Here is a 25,057-nt window from a genome sequence, read left to right on the forward strand (position 1 = left end):
AAAGAAAAAGCCTCCACTTTGGTTGAAAAAAAATAAAATAATATGCTGTTTGCAGAGTCCCAGTCTGCCACTTCCCCCACTGAAGTACCTTCCTAGCATCACAGTATCGTAGCCCGAAGGAGTGGAACTGTGGGAAGAAGGCTGGCTGGACAGCCGCGATCTGCGTGTAGAGCTCCGCGGGCCGTGACATGGCAGGGGTTCCCGAAAGCAAGATCACTCTCCTGGCAGCCTGGGAAAACAAAATGCAGCATCATTATCATACAACTTACAATATAAGCAGAACCTGCTAAGAAGTCATCCCCAGTCCCAAAAGAAAATCCCAGAGCCATTGTCCAAGCACCCTAAATGGAAGAGTACTTCACCTTCCACAGATACTTTCAGCCTTCACTGCCTGAAGACACTCAAGGACGGTGCTTAAGACTTCCAGGAAGCAGGACAAACCATATTGTTTCTTATTCATCATCCACATGCTATGAGGGAAGGGGACATCAATTTTTATGACAGTACTTTCTGAATTGGCATTTACCCACTAGACACGTTAATATCTTATGCCTGGCTCAACATTTCATTTGGCATCAGATGTCACAGGAAAATGACACACCCTCTAAGGTATATCCTCACTTCCAAAATAAATTCTCTTGTAATAAACCTGGTTTATTACACAGCAAGCCATAAACAGACTGTCTTCCTCACAAAAGTAGAAGAGGTCCACAGAAGTAGGATTTTTTCCTTATTTTTTGTTCATTTTTTTCTTTTTAGATTCTACTAGCAAGGAGACAAAGATGAAGCTGCCTGAAGCAGGACCAGAAGATGCCCACCTTACAGCCACAGTGAGTCTAGGCACAGCTGGCTGGATGCTAGAACATGAGTTAATAAATACGAATCACGTAAGAAGATCGTAAAACATGTTGTAGGGGAGACAGGAAGGGGGTGGGAAACCTGTATCTAAAGTAGGTGCTCCCAAAAAGTGGGGAAAAAAAATTACACTATAGACCTAAAAGCCTCCAAGATGCATTTCTACCCTCATACCTCCATTATTATCTAATTCTATTATTAGATGAGAGTTATGAATTTCTACTGCTGTAAATTCACACATAGTAGTTAAATTACAAATGTCTTGTGATTTCCTGCATGGTTTAATGCAGGTTCATTAAAATAACAAAGAGATTCTTGAGTGACATCTGTACCAACAGCTCATTCACATTTAAATGAAAAAGAAAATGAAATTCTTTTATCATTTCACCGAGATCTACCAGTCACCCAAATCTATTCAGCTGATTCATCCACTCACCAACCAAATCTGGTGGAAAAAAGAGTTCACAGATCAGCTACCGGAAATTAATTTCAGGACTCTTTATCAGATATTTATATAGAGGTTGTAATCAAGGTGGGACTTGCCTTCTCCCTGCATTCCTAATAAGCAGATCAGAAGGAAATGTGATCACCACCAGGATCAGACAATTCCAATAAACATTTAAAAAAGCAGGATATTTATTGAACTAAATAAGAGGAGAGGTCAAACCTTTGGACATGTCGGAAGGTGAGAATTAGTTCGCACAAGACAGAGGCGCCTATGCCTCTCAAAAGAGGGAGGAGTCACAGAGGCCAAAGATATCAGATCCCATGAGGAAACGAAGTGATAAAGCAGAAATTAGGTGAGTTTTTAAAATTAAGGTAGCAGTGGAGGACAACTGAGCAGAACCTAAACAATATCTGATGCCTGGCAGAAGCCTCTGAGGAATAAACTGACACACCACCCTGAGAAATCTGCTGAAATGCAAGACAAGCCAGTCCCACACGTGCAAGAAAACTCCAAATTAAACTTTTTCCTCCTGGACTAACAGGAGGCCACTGCTAGGAAAAAGACAACATGGAGGACATGCAATTACAGACAGCTCATTTCAAATAACTCTGGATCAAGCTAAAGCAAGAAAAGTTCACTCAAAACAGACCAGGGACATATTAAATACAACATAAACCCAACTGTCTTGAAAGGTTTTATGCCATTCTCAAGGCTCCTCCTCTTTGGAGGGTGCTCCCCAGGAGCTACATGAGACCAGACTGGAACACTAATTCCCCAGGAGTCAAAACAATTAGTCAGGCTCCTTCCCCAATCCCTAAATAGGTATCAAAAGACAGAATGATGAAGTTACAGGTTATTTGAATTCTAAACTTGTCCAGCTGCTGCTTTGCTGTGTGCAACTTAATTTTGAACAGATAGGGTATCTAACCACTGCAAGCACTTACCAAGGGCTGTGATACAACTTCTATAATTAACCATTTAAACAAATCAAGAAGTAAAAAACGACAAAAAAACCCAAAACACAACAAAAAACCCAAAAGACACTAGCTCCACAACAGCTGTGAAGAACCTGAAGAAATTAATTCTAGAAAATTGTGTGGAACATAGGTGGTCTAACTCATTATCTCAAGGGTCCCTTTCAGTTTTAAAATCCGTGACAGAAGGAGCCCAAGAGAGAAAAGAAGAAAAAAAAATCCCAGGAAGACAAGCTTCCGAGTGTGGAAGGCTTACTTAAATTCTGGATGAAAGAAATGGCTTTGATTCACATCTCTTTTTCTAGTGGCAACTCATTTTGAATAGATGCCAATAAAGATTTGCTCCTGCAGAGAAGTCTCTGCTGATCACTGCTTAATTCTTGTTTCCTGCTGAACCTTTTGTGCTGTCAAGAGTGAGAGTTTACGCTCTTTCTTCCGAAGTCTGTAAGAATAATATGGAACAACAACACAGAAAATAAGCTTGCAGTGACCAGCAAGGACTTTCTAGCAAAACCAGATCTGTAATCAATTGATACATATTTCCACATAGGAGAACTAACATTAGCTGCTCATTAGCATTTAGGCATGAAGTTTAATCTTTCCCAGAAGCACTCCTCTCTCTCATGTGTCCTTGTGACTGTTCTTACAGCTACTTTCTTGTGAGATTGCTTAAGGGAACTCTTGACAATGACTTGACTAGTGGAGACCTGTTCTGTAGCCCTCATTTACTAAGTAACATAAGACAACGGTGGCTTTGTAGCATTACACTTGTACACACAATACACCAGCAAGAATTAATTCCACAGCTCTGACAACATTTACAAAAGTCACTTCTGAGAGTCAAAGAATAGTTTATGAAATAGTAACCCCCGATGGCACTTACTGTAGAGGTCAAAACGCAGCACCCAACTGATTCGAAGGGGAGTAGGTGAGGAGGGGGGGTTATGCCACAAAGAAATAATTGAACATGCAAAGAACCTCATTAACATACAATGACTATCTCTGTGTTAAATGAATTTCACAGCACGAGCTCTGCCATATGTTAACAGACTGACATACTTTTTTAAAAAAGTGTGGCTGGCTCTGGCTGTACAATTACTTGTGTCCCCAGTTTTTGCTTACTCTGTCATTTTGAACTGCTTAGCATAAGAATACCTTACCCTGTGAAATGAAAAATCTGAGAGTGACCATAACATAATAGAGATAATCACCTGACGAAATAGAAGATTTGATAAAGGGAAAGGGTTGCAGCTGTTTTGAGGAGTCTGTTTCTGTACTTGGGTAAGATAGATAGGGCTCTGCATTTCTTAAGATGATCCTACAGTGGTTATTCCAAAAAATATAAATGCCTTTCCCTGTTCTTAATTTCTCTAGACAGAGAATGTGTGTCAAATGGCAACAATCAGCTATGACTGAAGCAAATTACACTACTTCCCTATTTCGAGAAGGAAGGGAAACTGGAAGGTAAAAGCAGATCTGAAGATGCAGCCTTGAGGGCCCACAGCTTCTCCAATGTCAAGATGAAGTTCCTTCTCTCAGCAGGTGACAACAAGCAAAGGCTTATTTATCCAATCCATATGGATTTGTAATGCCTAAAGACAGCTGCTATTTATTTCCCACTGGAAAGGGAGATTTTTGTGTTCCCTCCTCACCTTCTACCTTCAGCATTGACCTATTTCCCTCTATTATTTTTAAGCATCTCTTTATTAAAACAAGCAGAAAGAGTATTAGATTCCAGCCACACAGTGTATTTGGACTTCCATAATAGAAACAAAGACCTTTAACCCTGCAAACATCAGGATGTGCATCATGCTATTAACCTGAACAGCAGCTCAATAGGAATAATCACATTAGTAATGTTACCCAAATGTTGTGGAACAAAGCCCATAAGGAGCACAACAGGAATAAGACCATTTTATGCCACTGGAATCTTTGATTAGATACTACTTTTTATTTCTCAGTTTCTAACCCAGTTCTTCGCTAAAAACCTACCATCATGCTCCCAAAAAACTCATCCATGTTCCATTGGGACCTTCCCCAGTTTCCACTGCCTTGCAATACTCCATGCAATTACAGAACAAAGACCATGCAGCACTTTGGCTGGTCGAAGGATGTAGAATCCTTTTCACTCCAGTACCCAAGAGATCCCACCACAGATCAGTGAAAAACTTGTTTTGTTGTTTCTTCTTTATCTACACCTTGGGGCTTTGTTGTTTCATGCATATTGGTAGCATGTACATTCCCTCTCCTATGTTCATGTCTCTGGGCCAGTCTAATCTTGGAAGGAAAAAACAAAATGCTTACAAAAGGCATAACAAACACCATGACGCTTTCTGCCTCTGAGGGAGGCAGATGCAGGGCAGAGGTGAAGGGAACAACCAGTATTGTCAGTATGCCCAGGAGAACTTAGTCCCAATCATAAGACCACAGAAAACAGCAAGGTGACAAGTAGGTCCTATTACTGACTGCCACAGCTCTGGACTAGGGGCAGGGACAAGCCAGGCCTGACAATGGTGACTCAACCAAAGCCCAACAGTATGAGGCTATTCTCACTTTGATGTGCGTGGAAACAAGACAAAAAGACCACTTTGAACACAGGAACTTCTAGGCCTCTTGAGTACCTTGAAGGTGGGGACAGATCTCACACAGCTGCTGGCACAGACTAGCCAGCGTGAAAGCTGGCTGAGCTTGAAAGTAGGATTTTTGCCACATGCCAAAACATCAAAGGACTGTTTTCTACTACGGCTTTCAATCTGCCTCCATAATTTTGCAGGGATGCACACAGACTGTGTACAAACTCTGCCACCTGGTTCCATGTAGGCAGATGAAGCGTTCTCCCCCACATACAAGTCTGCACACCCACAAGTTTGCACATCCACTGGGAACGTGAAGGGAATAAGAAATTTGGCCTAAACATTTTGCTACTGCTATTTCAGCTCACCCTATCTTACTGTTTGTGTAATTACAAGCTCCTCTCAAAGTTTTGTCTAGTAACAACAAATTGGGCACAACATGTCTATATACCTACTCTAAACTAACAACGACCTGGGGCAAGCTACCAGGTAGCAAGCATAGCCATTGCATACATCCAGCCGTTATAAAAGTGCACTAAAAAGTCTTTCTGGTCACACTTCCCACTGTCCCAAGCAAAACTTTCCTAAATCTCTGTCAGGGTAGCAGCCAAGTATGTCACAAAAGACACTGAATACTACACACACTGAATACTGCACACACACACAGTTTGTGGGGTTTTTTTAATATTAAAAAAACATCTAGAAGTTCCCAGCTGACAAACTTGGGCCACATGTTTAATACATAGTTCTGCTTGATAATTCCATACCACACTTGCTCCGCAATATATACAAGACAGCAGGAGAAGATGAATTATTACTGAGTGGCTAAAAATACCACTTCATTTTGAAAACCAGTCAATGTCATATATTAAAACTAAAATGAGGCTTTAAATGCTGTAACCATGGGTTAAATATTTCAGAGGTGGAGATTCAGCTTGGCTATCTAACAAGGCAGATTCAAAATTATTATCCAAGGTAAGTCATCTTTATTATGAATGTACTGATTTAATCTGATTATTGTGCAGTTCTGTCTAAATACTCGCAACAATTTTTATATTTTACTTATTATTCAAACAGAGAAGTCACAGGAGCAGATTCCATCAAGATAAAAAGAATCCATTAAGTATGGATGGAAATGACAGAAACATTTCAGGCTCAGAAACATTTTAACTTAGATCTGTCCAGTGTCATTACGGACTCATAAATCTTTGTAGCATATAAGGACCAAGGATCACATTTCTTCAAAGTTTTTTTTTCTTTTCTGTCCCCAAAAGTCAGTTCGAGGCTAAGCTTTCATGCTTTAGGATGTTCAGAACCTCGTAGGAAATACAAGCAGCTATGGTAATTTCAGAAAGTTTGAAGTAGTATAATGCTAACAACAGTTAGAAGCGGCAACGCTTAGAAGGTAGACAAGGCATGAGTTGGCTCTGGGGGCTCTGGTTACAGCACTGGCATGGCTTCACACTGTGACCTTAAGGTAGGGACTGAGGTGCTAGAAGCAGTGTACTTATCAAGGGCTTGCCTATGGATACAGCTTTTTTTGGTCTCTTCTAAGAGTCCCAGTACTGCACTAAACCTTTCAACATAAAAAGGCAAGAGCAAGAATATTACCCTCAGCAGCATGTTTATCAATGCCTCTTACTCAATAATCTCAAAGTATCATGTAAAATATTGAAAATACTCCCATTTTTACCCCACTATTTACTATAAAGATGACACAATACAGTTGTTAAATCCAATATTCAAGTGATGAAAACTCCTCATACTTTGGCAGTTTTTTCAAATACAAAAGCATTGTTGTAGTGTGCTGTGCCAGTAGTGAACACAGCACCACTCACTAGTAGTTGAAGACAAAGCTGCCAAAGGGGCTAGTTTTAGAGCAAAATGCTGTGTTGGAAAGCAAGGAGGGCAGAAGAGTGGTTATTACAGCAAATACTCGCTTCAGAAGTTATAGACAGCAAGCAGGACAATAAAACTTACCTGAACATCTAACATGAAACATCTGGTACTGTATGCTGTTTGCAGGTGAGATAATGCATGATATGAACATGAAACTCTTAATACTTTCAGAAGACTGAAATTCAGTTTCAGAAGCACCAGTTCTCAATTCTCTAAGACCAGTAATGTGACAGCATAAAACTGTAAATTCTCAGTAAGTTCATACAGGCAATTAACCTCCACTTAACAGCTACCATCTTTCACTCTCATATCTTGTAGCCTGCAAATAATTTTGACAAGCTGATCCTTACAAAGCTACAAGTAGGAAAGGATGAGACCGCTTTTCGAGCATTTTGCAATGAGGTAAATTTGTTATTTTCCACCATTTTCAGACATACACCCTAATTATTGTACTTCAAACTGCTCATAAAATTGTACCTCCTATGTAGTTTCCAAACATTAAAAGCCTGAAGTGATTTGAAAGGCAACAGAAGACAAGAGTCAGGCCTTTAAAGAGAACAATGAAGTTATTCAAGGACAATCACCTTCGGCTTGCCATTAAGAACCTTGCATATAAAAGTTGGTTGCTATAAAGCCATCACAGATCGAATCTTCTCTTTGTACACACTTGCTGATAATTGCTGAAGAGGAACTGCATTTACCTTGTTCTAACGCACAGACTCTGCAGTGTCTAGAAACTACTTGTAACTTTTAGAGGCTACCAGGGAGAGTCTGATTCTTTGATCCCAGGACAACAGGCAGACATTAGAATTTACATTTCTCCTGCTATCACATACTTAAATATTGCCTCCTTTCTGTGGGCCACTTGTCTTGCTAACCTCACATTCCGCCATTTCCTACTAGTGCTGTACATTTAACCAGCAGGAGTGCTCCTGAACCCCAGCCACACAAATACATTGTAAGCTTGCAGTAACAGAGTAGAGCCCAAAACCAAAGCCAAGGAAGGGACCTAGGTAATGTCATTTTGATATACAGCAGCAATTTGTGTGCCAAGAAGTAACTGATAATGATTATTTCCCTTAAACAAGCTATGTCGACACTACTATATTCTTTCTACTCTCCCTGAATACATTCAGTAAGTTTTGACATTCCCTTTTTCCCATCACCATAAAATTCATCAGTGGCAGTACCACAATTAGATCAAGGGAGCTTCTGAAGTTCTTTTGTTAGGTCTTAACCATCTAACGTTTGTATGGAAACAAGTGGCTAAGCCAGAGACAAATTTTGTTCTTGGATCTACAACGTTATCTGGATTTCCACTTGCACAACAACAGAATTCAGCTGCTGGCTCCAAAACCTGGTAAATGGAGCAACACTGCTTTGGGAGCCTGACTTAGCTGCTGGAGGTCTGGCACCCAGCATACGCACCTTGAGTAGAGGCATGGCAGCTCGGCATCGTGCAGTTTTTATGTTCTTTAGGAAATGAGATTCATCCTGAAACAAAACAAGCACGAAAGTGAAGACAGTTCTGATCGATAGTCCAACTGCAGGCTACAGAACAAATTCCCAGTATTCTCACCTATCTAATATTACATGCCTATCATCCCAGAGGGTATTTCAAGCACTCGGATAGTCACATCAAATTCTAAACGAAAAGACAGCATGGAGAGTAGCAGGCTTCCTACATTCAAACCTGCAGCTGTAAGCAAATGGAACAGAAATCAAACCTTAAAACCATGAATCTCAAATGACCACAAACAAGTGAGCAGAGGGGGCTGGAGAGGAAAGGAGAAAGAGGAACATTATTTCCACCACTGATACTCATTTGCCCCTATACGTTCTTTAAATGCAGCAAACATAGGAGGCCTATACAGTGCCACTTCCCTAAATAAGGGGTTAATGAAAACAATAAGGAAAAAAAGAAATCTAATTAGGATCCAACTGTTCTGCTGATAGGGCTCACCAGGTGGATAATAGCCTCCTACTTGAGACATCACCCCCAAACAGGCTTCATTTCTACTGCTGTAGCAAGGCAGAACTTAGACACAAAAAGTAATCGGCGCCCTCCAAGGGCACATTCTCATCTTCCCACTGTGGATGAGCAAGCAACCATGCATACAAAGACAATACAACTGCTTAGCCTCTCAGGCACAGCATTCTCCCTCCTGATTAACAAATAAACTACATTAATGTTCCCAGCCATCAAAAGAAGATTGGAAGAAAAAGCAGGGAAGCTCAGCACTCAGTAGGACTACTCTCATCTGTAAAAACATATATATGTTCAAATTTGGACCCTGTAAACACACAGAAAGAACATCTGCCAGCTCAGGGCTGGTAAAAGGTTCCAGGGCAGTAGCCCTAGAGCCCAAGTCCCTTTGCTCCAGGCACCAGCATACAAAAGTAACAGTCTGCATTTCCACCCTGACAGAATGGCTTGTCAGAGAGGGGGCAGGGGAAAAAAAAAAATTGAAAAAAAATCAATTCCCCCATGAGTAGTTTGGTCTCCAAAGAACTCCACCTATTCCCACGTTCCCATCTGATGCTGAGAAACAAAAGGATTATTATGTTCCAATTGTCATGATCTTAGGGACAGGTGCATATGTGTGCTGAAAACTAGACTGAGAACATCAAACATTCATAGTAAGCTATGTAGACACTTTTGGTCTCTATTGATCCAAGCTGGATTTGAAACACTAGATGTTTTGAATTTTTAGTAACTGAAATCTAGAAAAATGCCTTTTACCACGGCTCTGTAAAAGGTTAAAAAAAGGATTTCTAAGTAATTTACAAAAGAAATGATACAACTGTTCAAAGAAGTCTTAATGCAGATTGTCAGTGGAAAACAAGCAAAGGGAGATTTTTTTTGATGCTTTACCCACATACTTGATGTTGAGAGGTTATCTGGTTTACTGGATAAACACTAACACCACCCTGAAGTCCAAGCCCCTTAAAAAGATACTGTTCCGAGACTATTGTACTGACACACTACATCAAACACCTTGCTTTCCAACAGAGGACATGCCCAACCACAATGAAGTCAGAGAGGCACCATAACCAGTAAAAGAGAAAACACAGCCTCAGGAATCAAAAAGGAATTAAACTCTACTAGTTATCTCAAAAGGTTTCAGAGAAACTCCTGCTTCTACTCATGAAGAGAGCTGTGATCACAGCCACGATTACAAGATAGTTTCAGTGCTAAATAAGGCCCACTTCACACTGCTGTACAACACAAAGGTTACCCCATTTGCAGAATACAATTAACTTCAAAATTTTAGTGTACCACTTACAATAATAACTACTTGGAAAGTGCTCTTAAGCTGCTTGTCCATCTTGCTGAGGAGGTCAAAGCTGATGATGTTGATCAAGCTTGCTGTTAGGTTGTCTTTGCCAGTCACTATGACATTGATGCTACCTGGACTCAAGGATGGAAGCCACCTGTGAAATGCCTGGAGGAAGATGAAAGCAATTAATTTTATTCTGGTGCTTATGTCCTCTGTTGGGATCCCAAAGCACTTCACAGAGCATCCTCATGAATGCTTAGAATGTGGAGCCACCCCACCCGCCATTAGACATCAGCTGGGAGCACAGAAAGGGCAAGCAGTCTTCCCAAGGCAACAACCCTAGTAATAGGAAGATCAAGAACAGAACTCAGGCTATAAGGGCAAATCTACCTTCCACAGCTAGGAAGGTTCAAACATGCTCTATTCCTGCTTCTTACTGGAAAAAAAAAAATCTGATCTGTAGTAGAAATGTGCATAACCTCCTGACAATGTTACCTGCTATGATCAGAGCCAGAGAACGCAGTGACCACTACTGACAGGGAAATTTAGTTTTCCCACTCAACAGGAACCCTCAGGCTGTGAAAGAGACTTCTAAACAGTAAACATCTCTCACTATAGCAATGTTTACTCCACAATGAGGATGAAGTACAACTCATCCAGATCAACAAAAACTCTTCCACTACCTCACCTTCTTAAAAAGTCTACAAAAAAAACCCCAAACAAACAAAAAGAAATTATCAAGTTGACAACACACCAGCTGCTCTATGACAGCAGCTGAAATACACGTGGTAATAGTCATTCAAATCAACCTCTTGAAAAGCTCCACACACCAGAGCAAGATATCCTCCCCCAAACCCATCTGTTAGCTACTGAGCACCCACCATCTCCCTTGTAATTGTGTCCCCAGTGACACCAACCTCTCTGCAACATTTGAGTTCTGCTGATGTTGCTCTGCAGAGAACTGGCTGGGGCTTTAGCAATCAGGATCTAGTCCCTACAGAAATGTATCCAAGGAGTGGTGATGGGAAACGGCATCTCTGCCTCTAGGCCCTTCACTTGTGGAAATTCCCCAAGCCTCAGCCCTCTCCTCTGTTCAGCAACCACATGCAGCAGCCAGAGGAATTAAATGTAAGCTTCTCACATTTCTCAGTATGTGAGAAACTAACAATTAACTATCCTTCACCACTTATGGTAAGCATTACAACCAAAATGGGCCAACATGCCAGCAAGGTTAAATCCCAACCAAAAAAATATGTGGCTGACGCTGTGCCAAAACTTAGACAAAGGTGGCAGCAGTGGGAAAGTACCTGGAAGCTCCTAGCTGTATTGCCCTCTCCTTTTATAAAGGGCATGTGACTAATTCACACCGTAAAAGTGATCCTATATTTCTCACTTGATGCTGACCATTGTCTACAAGAAGTGCTTTGAAACTGCCCTGACCATTAATTATTTAAGTTTCAATGCTGAACTCCAAAGGCACATGGTTGCAGTACTTCTCACCCAAGCGTACCTCGCATCTTCCTGCTAGCTTCCTATAGCACCTTAAATATAAAGGCATTCAGTGGCCTGAGCCCAGAAAGCCAAAATAAAATGCTGACAACTCTGAGATGAAGACAATTTCTTGCAATTCAGCTCTGGGGACACCACAAAAGCTTCTACCATTACAGTAAAATACATCTGTGCAAAAATGAACCGAGTAGATCACAGACCATAATAAACTCCACCTTCTTCCACTTTCTGTGACACATTTTTCTTAGACCTCCATCCTTCACATACCCACAAAGCAACACAGATCATTCTAAAGCAAATGTCGTAACAAAACATCTCCCACAACAGCCTCCTGGGGAGTCAGGGGAAGGAAGAGGAAATCAAGCACTCAAAGGAGAAAAAAAAAAAACCCAAAACCACCTCATATTGCTTAAATCTCATGAAGCAGGATGTAGGAGTTTAGCTGCAGGTGCCCAGTACTTCAGGAAACCCGGCCCCTAATTGTTCCCAGTAGGTATCCCACAGAAGCCATGGATTCAGGTTAGGTGTTGACCCAGAGGTCTACGGGCCTTTGAAATATCAAACATGATGAGCATCACTCCCTTGTTCAGTAAACAATTTTCTTTTCTTGTCACCCAACATTTTGTTGCACTACTGGATGTGAAGACACAAGCCAAGATGCCCTAACAAACCAGTTACAGCACAAAACCAGCAAATCCCAACCAATACACTTCTCATCAATGCAACATTCCAGGGAAAGCTGAACTCCCATTCTCTCCTGCTCAGGCATGAAATTACTGACCTGAAACCTCTGGCTCACCTTTTTCTCCCACAGTGAACATTTCACTAGCCTATGGCAACCCAACAGCCTCAGTGTACAAGCTATAACAGCAATTTATTTCAAGATACATTTCCCAACCATACAAGCTTTCTTGGGCTTCTGATCAACATTAATAAAGGACTCAAAGGAGTCAGCAGCATACAGTGGACAGGCCGAAAGACATATTATGACAGACACTTAACGATGATAATGGAGCCTCCTGAACAGAGTGGAGAATCCCAGCATCTGGGCTTCTATTCCAGCCAAGGGACTGGCAAAAACTGCTATGAAGGGCTTGAATACAACAGACAATTGCTTGAATGCAACTATTGTCTTTGACACCGATGAGTATAACGCCCCCTTGGAGCCAGCTGACTTGCAGGAACAAAGTTAACAGAGGGTCAGAGGAGGTATTTTCTCTAGATCTCCCTCTTTCCAACAGATCAACTGGACCACAAAAAGAAAAGCGACCAATAAAAGAAAATAGGCATATATCATACAGTCAATGCCAAGCAATTTCCACACACCCCCCAAGTTTCTAAATGAATACAAATTTTAGTTTCATCCCCTTAATACACATCTTTTTAAAATTTTAACTTGTACAGAGTACAACACGGCATAACCATCACACATGCCCTCTACTGGCCACCTGCACATGCTCAAGTTCGCAGTACCTCTGCCCATGTAAACCTCACAGAAGAAGGAGTCACCACCAGCAAGGGCCATTCCTTTCGGTAATATGCAGCAATGCAGATCGCCTGGATGGTCTTGCCCAAGCCCATGTCATCCGCAAGAAGTAAACGTCCATTTCTTAAAATTGCGAAACTGGGGAAAATAGAGAGGGGAAATAAGTAAGAGTCAAGAAATGGGTTACTATCTGTCCTGGCAACCAAGATGAGCACAACTCATCACCAAGCCTATAATGTGGATCACCTGGAAGTGATCTGGGTTCTTCAGTAAACCTGGATCTTCTCCCTTAGTCTTAACACAAGCAAGCAACTCTCACAAATCTCTCAAAGCTTGGAAGCTCCTGAACAGAGTGGTTCAGCCCAGTCCTTAGAGAGTTTGATTTCATATGAGGAGTAGTCTCAAGACCTTACAATTATTTAAAGCACATTCTTTCCATGATATTACTCACATTCTGTCCCAGAGTTCATCCTGGCTGAGCTAAGAAAATATTATTAATAACAATGCCACCTTAACACCAGTAAGTACAGACTTTCCTGGACTACATCTTCAAGTCAACAACTAATGACCATATATGATGGGGACAGAGACATTTAAAAGTTTATCTCTACATACAATTAGTCATTTTAAATCTTTCAGGGCCTGGGTCCCATTTCCTGGAACTTTCCCATGTGTAGTTAATATTTAAAAAACAACAACAACAACAGAGATACACTTGGGGGGAAAAAAAAAGATGACCTTACAAAATAAAAAAAAAATCATATGACAATTAGGCACATACTGAATCACAAGAGGGAGATCAGAGATGTATCATTCAAACAATTTTATGAGACTAGCAAAATGCTACTTTCCTCCTGACTCATGATGAAGAATTCTAGCTAGAAACAGGATAGATGTGTCACTCAAAAAAAAAATCCACAGAAAAAACCCACCCAACAAAACAAACCATAGCATACCAAACAACCAAGAGCCCAGAGTACCAGAGTGTAACAGCCCAAGACTCTGGAGAAACGTGGAGCCCTCCATGGAAGAGAATGCAGCCCGGGCACCAATACAAAGTACACAATTCTAGGCAAAGACTAGCTCTTAACAGCATGCAAAAAGGACATACTTCACACCTTCCCGCTGAAAGGGCATGAGGCTCGTCACAATTTTGGAGTCCACTACTGAAAGGTCAGCATCAGGAATGTCTGTCTGTGATGTAGATCTCTGTATTCGAGCAGCAAAGGTTTGTATTACTGTCTCGGGCAGTGGCTCCACTTCTACTGACACAAGGCTCTGTAACACTTCCACTGCAAAGAACAGAACAGTTTATTATCAGAAGAGGAAACATACACACAACTTACATTATGGATGTCAGGGCACAACCCTCAACCTCATCAACAATATTATTTCCTACCCTGAAACAGCTCAAGAAAGCACTGCATCATGCACAGGTGTTGGCCTGGCCTCTTCCCTGAAGTCTATTTCAGAACCACATGATGAATCACATCTCCTTCCCTCGTATTTAGATTTGGTTATAAAAAACTGGAAGTCTGATCATTCAGAGATGAGTGCTACTAATACAGCTGGAGCTGGATTATTCACACTGAGGGCAGCTTAGGGCACACTTTACTCAGAAATAAAAGCATGGATTTGAACAAAAGAGCTCCTGAAGCTTAGAAGGCAGGGGCATCTTTATCTCGACCTTGGCATTCCGCATTAAACACCTCTCAGGTCTCCACCATCCCTGAGTGATCAGGAGTGACCTAAGACACAGTTACCTAAAGAAGATCATACATCTTCTACTTTGAAAACTCTCTACTCCTCCTGTTCCCCAAATTCACACAGGTTTGGCTTTGTCTCCACTTCATCACCCCTTGTTTACCATGTTTGGATAAGAAAACAGGAAGCACCTCAAGACTAGAGAAACTGCTCTTGTACCACCATCAGCAGCACTCTGACAGACATCCTTCAGGGACATGGCACCAACAGCAACTCCCTGCTCAGCTGGTGTCCACTGCTCTTCTCCTGGACGGAAGTCGCTTGCGGGCCAGAGCCAGCCCACAGGCAGCCACTTGAGTCCCTCACCACTGCTGTTGTTTCACTCATGAACCCTCTCAACTTTACCTGCAGCTTAAAACCTTCCCAGTCAAACTAAAGGCATCCCCAGCCTCCATTATGCAAAGACTTCGGGGCCTTCATCTTTTCAACCCATGCATCACAACAAGCAAAGCGTCAGGGCAATTCTCCTCCTAGACAACCTTATTTCAGTCTCCTCCAGTAGCCTCTCTATCCCATCCCCAAAAGATAAAAGTATTTCTTTTTAGTCCAACAGTAAGTTTCTATGAAAACAAATACCAGTTTAAAACATGCAGTGAGCTGGGACCAGGAAAACATGTTTAGTAATCAATCTTTGACCACTGACCAAGAAACAAGAAACAATCTACACTAGGAACACAATGCACATGCACAGATCCTTTACTGCAGAAAGCATCTTTTTTTTTATTTAGTGGTTGGTTTGTATATGAAGTCAGGAAGACATAAAACAACTCTGTTTGCAAAAATAACCAGAGCTATGCAAACTCAAATAAGAACTCACTATACCAGCAGTAAATGCACCTCCAGAATTCAGTTAGGTATTTTCATTTCAGTTATCTCCAAGAGGAAAGCAGCAGAATGGACCCCTGCCATATGAAGGGGGAAAGCAATTCCAAGAAATATACATATGAAAAGATTTCCATTTGTGGCTAGGCAATGACCAAACTTTTTAAACTCTCCAGTTTAATTTATACTTCTTCAACAGCAGGAACTCTCTCCACCTGAAGTAGAGCACAAGCTTGTTATTACACTCACAGACTGAGCTATGTGTTAGCATAATTGCTACAATTTGCTCACTGATAATTCTGTTGCTATTGTTCTGTACATGAGCTGGGAGAGTGATTAAGATATATCTGCCACCAGCATGATTCATCCAACAGACATTTTTTACTGAAGTGACCTTTATATAAAGATGACTGAGCAACTAGGCAAAGAGACCTTAACCTCTATAAACAGCTCCCAGCTAACAGATATCTCTGCTGGAAATGGCAACCAGCCTTTTAAAATTCTTTTTTTCTTTATTTTGACATAGGTAAATGAACAGGCACAAAGCGAATGCTGTTCCTCAAAAAGGCATGTGCTAGAAGCCTCAAATGCCCTCACAAATTACACCCTGCAAAAACATTTATGGAGAAATTTTTTTTTGCTTTCCTTAAATCTGTGGGATTCTGAATACTTCATGAGATATATACAACTGCCAGCCAGTGTGGCCGAGAGAGTGACAGACTGGGAGATATGTTTGCTCAGATTGCCTTGCACGTGCTAAGGATCAGGCCCTTTGCACATACAAAAAGCCCTTTTAGCAAACAGAGAGATCATCAGCTCTCATTGAAATCAGGGCCTGTCAACATCCCAATCCTGGAGTTTCATAATAATCTCTCCCAAGACACACTTGTTTTCATGATCTGACGTTCCTACAAGGCCCCACAATGTGGCTTTCAGCCCTACAACCATTACTAATGTTATTAAGACATGCATCATAGGAGCATGCAGATACTCAATTATTAAATGTACTTCGGTATCCCATGGAAGCAGGAGCCCATGCTGGAGAAAAACTACTCTGAGCAACAGCATTTCAGCTCTGAAACGCTCAGTCACACTTTCTAAGGACATGTGTAAAGCACCTTACTTATTATCTTTCTGAAGCTTAGCCCAATCAAATTCCACAGCCACACACCCTCACACGAGTACCAAGGCAAACACAGCAGACCGACTGGGATGATAACTAATAATTATAATACTTGGGACTTGCGTAATGCTATTCATCTCAAAGCACTCTATAAACTTAACTAAACATAAAAAACTAAGAAGCAGATGTACTAGGAGCATGCTGCTGAGACTGGATTATTTTGCAAAGTGGCATCCATTAAAAAAAAAACAAACCAAAAGCAAAGTGCAACAAACCACAGTTCTACATTTCAGTTCAGTGAGTCACAGTTTCACCAGCATTACACAGATGCATAAACGCAGGAGTCTACTGGTCAACTTCTACCAAGAAATGGTAGAAGCGACACTATGTGCTTAGATTCCACTTGCAAGGGAAAATACAATGCTCTCAAAAAGATTTTTTTTGCTAAGCTTTCTTTTAAGCATCCATAAACCAGAACCAAAGCATTTTACTGACTATGAAATTCTGCTTCAAGAGGAATGCTTCTGCTTCAAGCAGATCTGCACACTTCTGCAAGAGAAACAAGCAGTTCTTGGTTGCCTCACAATCAACTCAGCTATGGAAGCAACCTGAATTGCAACCTGCCTCATACATCAATTAAAAACTTAACAGTTGTGTGCTGCCTGCAAAGCCATTATTACTAGCAGTAACACATGAGGCTGAACAAAATCAGCTAGACAGTCACCACACAGACTGTAACTGTGGATGAAATGGTTGTTACAAAAATCACCAGTTGACCTGAAAAGCTAGCGCTCTGACCTGAAAAACAAAATTTGCTGGGTGTGAAATGAAATAGCACAACACCGTGCACACTATTTAAAGAATTGGAAGTAAACCAGCCTGTTATGTGGTTTTTTTCTAAGCAAGGGGTGGCTGTGCCAGTTTACGAATTGATATACACACAAAAGGGAGCAAGGCAGGCTGGCACTGAGGACAAGGGGAGCACAGCTAAAAAGAGTCATTGAGACAGAATTTCTGTAAGGACAGGAAGGCCAGGCAGCCACCATGCCAACCTCTTCAAACTTGGCAAGTGGGAACAGAGGAATCCATTCTCCTGCAACTCCTTAGTTCAAGTAGAGCTGCTGTACGTTATAAGCAATAAAAATAACTTTGTGATAGTAAATACATCCACATGCTCTAAGAAATGGTACAGAAATCCACTGCAGAATCTGACAAAACAAAGCCACCCTCCCAATGGGCCCCTAAAGGACTGCCATGAATAACACACATTTATAAAATTTTGAATCTGGGCAAACAGTGTAAATGTCTGAAAAAAACAGGAAGACACCTGCTTCGCAGTTCGTTAGCAACTTATCTCTCCAGAGTGAAAAGGCTTAGCCCAAGAAATGAAGATAGAATTCATTTGCCTCCCCAGAAAATAGCCCTAGCCAGGAAAACGCAGCTACTCACTTAGTTTGGGATAGTCCTCCAGCAGGAAATTCCACTTTCTGGTGTTCGTATCTGCAATAGTTACAAACACTGTCATAAGTCTCTTTTTTAAAAGACTGAATTCTCTGCCCGTAAGAACATGGCTATCCATCCATTTCCTCTGCATTTCAGAACTGCTTTAAAAGAATTCTTACCTTGTCCAGCAATCAATTCTCCTGTTTGCTTTCACGTTAAGCAAACATTTTGAAGACGACTTAAAAGTATGAGCACACATCTAGAAGTGGTGGTAGCACAGGAGCAAGCCAAGGTCAGCTCCCCTAATGAACCACTGTAATGAGGTCACCTCCCCTAATGAACCTCTGCAATGAACTCACCTGCTCAAGAATTTCAGCAACCACTTTCTCTTCACTGCAAGAAGGGATGAAGAATGTGCATGAAGGTTCCTATTTGTCAACCAACAAACTCTGACTTCAGTCAGTAACACAATCGCTTTCAATTGTACCTCTGTACCCTACAGATGATGTGCTCAGGATGGTACAGAGGAAATTCCCCAATTCATCAATACCCAAAATGTAACATGAATGCCAGACTCGTCTGGCAGGTTTATCCCTGGGTAGCACCTGCCTCCAACTTCCAGGGAAGGTTAGAGTGAATTCAGAGTCAGCCGAAGACACAATGAGCCAGGTGGGGCCCTACCCAAAGAACAAGAGCTCCAGGATTTGTTCCCCATGCTATCATTGACCTGCTGTGACACTGCGCAGGTCACCTCATCACTCTGTGCCTCATTTCCCACATTACAAGTGGGAAAAACTGGTATTTACCACTGAAATCTGAATGCCAACATAAAAAGTGCTCTACAGTTCCACTTGCCTCAAAAACATCAGTAAAGCTGCTGGTAAACTCAATCTGCTCAGGCAGTTGCAGCCATTATACACCCCTGTAAAGCAGGAGAAACATGAGAATGTCCAACTGCCTTTGATAATAAAGTCAAGAACTTATGCATGACCTCCATACTGCTGGCAAATTGTCAGCACATCCCACCTCAACAGTAAATGTAATCATGCTGAGTCCTGAAACACCACCTTGGCTAACAGGCCCAGAAGACATGTTCTGGCACGGAATAGAGAGCAGGACACAGATACAGCACTATACCAGAACTACAGGAGTTCTCAAAATCTTCACCAAAGTACATCCTCTCATGCTATTTCAGATGGATGTACTCTCACAATTTCTCTCCTCTGAAGCATTCAGAGCACTCCAAGAGCATCCCCAACAACGCCATTAGAATAAAGCAGAAATAACCAGAGACTCACCATAATTTCTGGAATCCATTTGTTTGAACACTCCAATCACTTCTGCAGAATACCCAATATCAACCTCAAACCGCAAGCGAGAGATCAGCACGCACTTCCCTTTGACAAGGGCTGAGGGTTTCTTCCAGTTCTTACACATCTTCAGGAGGGAATTCATATCAACACTACTGCCAACAAAATGAGAGCCTGATGCTAAGCCAGCTACATTTTCTCCCTCCAGTGGTGCCAGAATTACCGATGAAAGTTGATTCGCTGCTTCCACTAGGGAGAAAAGCATGGGACACAGAGAAAAGAATTAATAACAAAGAACACAGATAAACTAAAGATGCACAGGATGCTTTCAGAAGAGAAGGGACAAGAGGATGACAAACAACCATGCACCTTCAAGTTTAAAAGGAATGATGATTCCCTGCTTTCACTCACAGGGACAAAGAATAGGGAGAGCAATGGCCTGGAGGAGCAGATTGGTGGGATTTTCCACAGAGAATACAGCAGGGGCAGAGGGAACATGTGACAGCAGGTAAACAAGGGCCTGTCCAGCATTGTCACTGCATTAGGCTCCCTCTCTGTCAGCAATCCCAAAACACAGCTCACTAGGCCAGGGCAGGCAATCTGCAGAACCACATTCAGCAGTAAATTGCACACAGTCATACAGCATTTTCACTTACAAAGTTGCAGGGACAGGGGCATGGTGATCGATAGTATGTGCCTGAAAAGATGGAAAGGTACTTCTGCAAACAGCAAAGGAGAAAGATCTAAAAATATCTGCCTCCTGCCTCATGTCCATGTCTGATATGCAATCTCAGCTAGGAGGAATGCTGTATATTCACAATACTGTAGGAAGGGTATCAGGAAGGAATCTAGTCCAAACCCCTAAATCTCTTTGTTAAAATTTAAGTCCACCACCCTTTATTCTACCATGTCTTACAGTTAGACTTGTACTTCCCCCCAGCCATCTGCACTCCTATCTTACTAATCACCAGCAACCACCTCTGTCATGATGGTAGGGCATGGGGAGAAAAGGGACACAGCATTTTACAGCTGTTAGCCTGAGACCACAGCTATCCACACTAATAAACATTCCACTTTTCCCTGTCTCTCTCTGCCAATCTATACCCATATGTTGTCTTTATTATCATAGCTGAACTGTGATGGTTAAGGAACAAGAACCATATTTTTTCTTGTATTTTTACAGCACCAAAATAATGAATTTCGTCCCCAAGACTCCAACTCGTACGTACTACAGTAACACAAGGATTCACTAGCATCTTCAGAGTCCATTAGACTCAAAAGCAGGGGACCACTAAGCACATTCTGCCTCCACGTATTTGTAAGGAGAGACAACCTCCCCTATCCAGTAGCTGTTTAGAGTAAACGCAGGTGAATCTAGTCTTTTGAGGGTTAAGCTGCACATCATGATCCACCCTGCTTCTTTTTAAATAGTCCAGCTTACTGATATGCAACAACAACTTAAACAAATGTAAGTTCAGTGGTTAAGATTTGAGAAGGGGAAAAAAAGGGAAAAAGAAACAAATTCAGACACTTTATTCCTAATCAGTTAGTAAGCCATTTGGATTTCATCTACCTTTATTTTAAAATAAGTGACTTCCAGAATAAACCCAAGCATTTCAGATTTCCACTCCAAAGAAAAAGTTTAAGAGCATCAAATGAAAGTAATTTGTAAAGTAGAGAACCAGGAAACCACCAATTTAGACTTTTTCCTCCCAATGCACCAAGCAAAAGAGTTTAGATGCTACTGCTTCAGCCTTGCATAGTTAGAACTCATCTCTACAACTAATACTGAAAGAAATTGAAAAAAACCGACCATACTTTACTCGTTTTACTTCAGTATCTGTTTCTAGGCTTGACCGCATGTTTAATTTATAGTACAAAGAAAGAAACGTAATTCAGAAGAACAAAATTAACAGTGAGAAGTTTTAAAATAATTGTTTTTACTCTTACAAGACTTCAAACCAAGGCCCTTTTAAGTCAGTTCCCTTTTCTCAGGGTATTTTTTTCCCTGCTATCGTTGTCCAATGTTGATCATATACTGTCTTCCCTTGTGAACAGGGACTTTCCACAGAGAACTCATATATTTGATAGCTTTAAGGAAAAAAGCCTGATTTCTAAAAGCCATCCTCTTCATTTGCAAGCTCCTTGGTGCAGAGACTCTCCTCTCATCTGTACTTGATACACTTCAAGCAAACCAGCAGCATTTAAATTATAAATGTGTGGCAACCCACATGGGAAGCTAAAATACCAGCACTCAACTGTGGGTTTTTCAAAGTGCTCAACACAGGTCTAATTCTGTTCCCACTGAAATCAACAGTGATTTATCACTTGCTTCAATACAATGTGCTTTTGAAAAGCTTACCTGAAGTGTTTGCCTCTATCATCTCTCAATCTTTCCAGAACAAAATGACAGGAGAGAAAAAAAGATAAAGCCATCCATGTTATGCCAAAAAAGGCAAATCCATTTTCAGTCTCACTCAAAGCCCTAGAGAATTACCCTTTTTCCTTTTCTGACACCCAAAATTAACAGGAAAAAATGTTAAAAAAAAAAAAAAAGAAAAAAGAGCTGTTGAAAAAGAAAATACATGAACAGACCTAGAAATTAAGCATTAGCCAGTGGGACACACTCAGTTCTCAATACAGACTCATATGAAGTGCCTGCACAGCAGATATTTTTCCTATGATCAGGCTTGTCAGCTGCTGAAAATTTCAGCAATGGCAGAAAAAGTTAAACCTATGCTTGGAATTTAGATCACGTGAAAAATTGTGTTATTTCTAATCAACTACAAAATGTCAGAAAAATATTATGAGCTAGATGCCTAAAAGATGGGTGTTATGTTTGAGTAGCACTACTTTTATTACTCCAGACAATAACAAAGCTAAATAATAATTATGGAAGGCGGGGAAGGGGGTCAAGATTTGGATTCTTTTTTATCATTCAACAACCCATTTACTTACTGAAACTGCTGTAATCTTCCAGGCTGAAATTCCATTTTTTCATAGCAGCATCTAAAATATGGCAGAATATGAATCATTTGTGATCAAAAGTGCTGTTGTGAAATGTTCGTGCGAGGTAAGAGAGAATTCAATCTACTCATGCAAACTTTTCAACACACATCTGAAAAACAGTATGCCCAAGTTTACAGCTACATGACACCAAAAAAGTCATAGGGCACATCAATACTAAGACAAGAAGAATGCAGCAGCCATTCACAGGACGCAGCAACACATGGGAGGGAAACAAAAGTAGAATATAACAAATAAAGGCAGGGAGAAAAGATCAGAAGCAAGCCAAAAGGTGGAGACTCCACTGCTCTCAGTAACCCAGTTAACAGAATCAGCTCATCAACTCTGAACTACAGCTGAAGTGACCCATTTTCCCATACCAATTTATGAACACCTTCTCTTCCTTCACTCCCAAAAGACTGACCAGCTGCCATCACTAAACTTCTTAAAGCACTGTTCATAAAGCAGGGCTTCTCATTCCTTGGCTAAATCTAAGCTCAAGCTATTTATGCCCAGAATTTCTTTCCAGTATCAGCTGTCTTTACTTTTCCAATCCCCCATTAATACCACATATTCCACCCCAGCAATAGCTGCACTGCTAAGAGCATATAGCAACTACAGTTCCAGCAGGCACTGAAACTTCGATCCAACGTAAAACAGAGATAACAGCAATCAATCAATTCTTACCATAGCTTTTGCTTGGTATCTTCTTAAACACAGCAACGAGTTCAGCATTATACCCTATTTCAACCTGGAATCGGTCTTCCCCATATTTCACACATTTTCCTTTTGTAACACTATTTGCTTTCTTGCAAGAGGCAGCTTCAAAGGTAGAGCCTGCACCAGCAGAACTGGTCAGCTTCTGCATCTGCATCCTACCACTGGCCTGAAAGGCACCACCTCCCCCTTCTCTTTTCGTTGGTCTGCTTGTGTTTATCAGCATTTCTGAATCACTCGGGGTGGCGCTACTTGGTGGTGAAACATATTTTATTGCAGATTTGTTCTGACTTTGTAAATTTTTACTACCATCAGGGTGCCTGTTATCAATTAATCTAGGATGAGACGGTTCTGTAGGGTTTTTGAAAGCTGGGTAGCATTTGGGCTGCTGGAATGTACCAAGATTAATTAAAGCTTGTTGTCCATGTTCCTGACCACCAGCATCCAAGTAACATTTATGGGAATAACTCAGAGAATTTGGGATCGTTATAGGGAACTGCTTAATGCCACTTGCTTGTTCCGAGCCCTCTGAACAATTCTTTTGTTGCTCTCCATGTGAACCAGCCATCTGTTGGTTTGCAGTGTCATGATTATAATCTTCCTGAAGATAGCTCTTCTGCTCCGCAGGACTGTTTGGATTCTGTTGGTGCTGGCTAATGAACCTGACATGATTGTTTTTTTCCTTCAAGTTTCCCGAATTGCCTGGACTCTGTTCTTTCACCTGAGGTCCAGCGATCCCCACCTGCCCAGCTCTCTGGGCTGCTAGCCTCTCTGCTCTCCTAGCCAAAGCTTTCTGGCGGTTCTCTTCAATTCTTCTCTTTTGTTCCTCTGTAAGGCCTGATGACATCTTCAACAATTCAAACAATAAATCTGAATCAAAACTGCATCAGGAGTTAATCACAGAGGCACCTGCTTCTTTACAGGAACGGAGGCTAGTCTACCAAAAAAAAAAAAAGCAAAAAAGAGACAGGAAGTTTCAACGCTGTTCCCCTCCAAAATGCTTATTGTATTGATAACGCAGTATTATTAGTGACTGAGTATTACTTTAACTGATCCTACACAAAAACCTAGTAGTACAGCAAAGTTGTCAGACCAATGCTGAGCCATTATTAGCAAGCAGACGCTGACAACTACTGCTGGGGCTTTGAATGCCAGTCCCACATAGATAAAACATATGGAAAAAGGAGAAAACCCCTATTCCACTACAGTTCTGAGCACTCTCCTCTGCAAATCCCAGCAAAATTGATAAAATAGCCAAGCACAGGGACACCCAGCACTGCAGAGCCAGCCCCGCAAAGGCAAATGCAGGCAGAACAATACATCTCTACACAGTCTTGTGTGGAAGCGTTTCATATTTCTGGTACCTAACAGCAAAGATGGGATGACACCCCATCTTTCCTGATCACCTTCCAGTTCTTGGCATCTCACAGCATGTAGCAGATACATACTCAACCCCAAAGGGCAGAGTCAGCTCCTGCCTTGAGAAAGGTCCACTCACAGGTGAAGGACCTGCTGATAAAAGCGAGGACCTGGCTCCCACCACATCTCCCAGGAGCTGGCCTCACTCCATCTACTCCCTGCCTCATGCCCGAGGGGCTGCCCACCTCGTCCAGCACTCAGACCTACCTTCCCCACCACCCTGTAAGAAGCGAGGCTCACTCCTTGCTCCGCTCCTCTCCCAGGCACAAGACTCCCCTGTCCCAAACTCCACTGAGGTCCCAGCCCCCACCCCGCAGGCTGGGGTGCCCCGCCGTCCTCAAGGACCACCCACCTCCCCACAGGGGCCCAGCACCACCGCACCCCACTGGGGCCCAGGGCCACGCCGCAGGCCGCGGTCCCTCCCCGCT

At 41.7% G+C, this 25,057-nt stretch overlaps 1 protein-coding gene across 1 annotated transcript in view; it reads right to left on the reverse strand.

The window, feature by feature from the left end:
- SMARCAL1 (SNF2 related chromatin remodeling annealing helicase 1) overlaps nt 1-25,057 on the reverse strand; it is a 43,401-nt gene that overhangs the window by 18,194 nt on the left and 150 nt on the right. The window contains exons 2-10 of the mRNA XM_076342883.1: nt 23,181-24,147; nt 22,446-22,496; nt 19,476-19,736; nt 18,184-18,234; nt 14,137-14,317; nt 13,013-13,163; nt 10,037-10,195; nt 8,178-8,243; nt 89-229 (exon numbers count right to left, since the gene is read on the reverse strand). Of these exons, the coding sequence (XP_076198998.1) occupies nt 89-229; nt 8,178-8,243; nt 10,037-10,195; nt 13,013-13,163; nt 14,137-14,317; nt 18,184-18,234; nt 19,476-19,736; nt 22,446-22,496; nt 23,181-24,057 (1,938 nt within the window). The 5' untranslated portion in view covers nt 24,058-24,147. The remainder of the gene's footprint in view (nt 1-88; nt 230-8,177; nt 8,244-10,036; nt 10,196-13,012; nt 13,164-14,136; nt 14,318-18,183; nt 18,235-19,475; nt 19,737-22,445; nt 22,497-23,180; nt 24,148-25,057) is intronic.

Source organism: Aptenodytes patagonicus, chromosome 6, assembly GCF_965638725.1.
Source record: "Aptenodytes patagonicus chromosome 6, bAptPat1.pri.cur, whole genome shotgun sequence".
Taxonomy (NCBI): domain Eukaryota; kingdom Metazoa; phylum Chordata; class Aves; order Sphenisciformes; family Spheniscidae; genus Aptenodytes; species Aptenodytes patagonicus.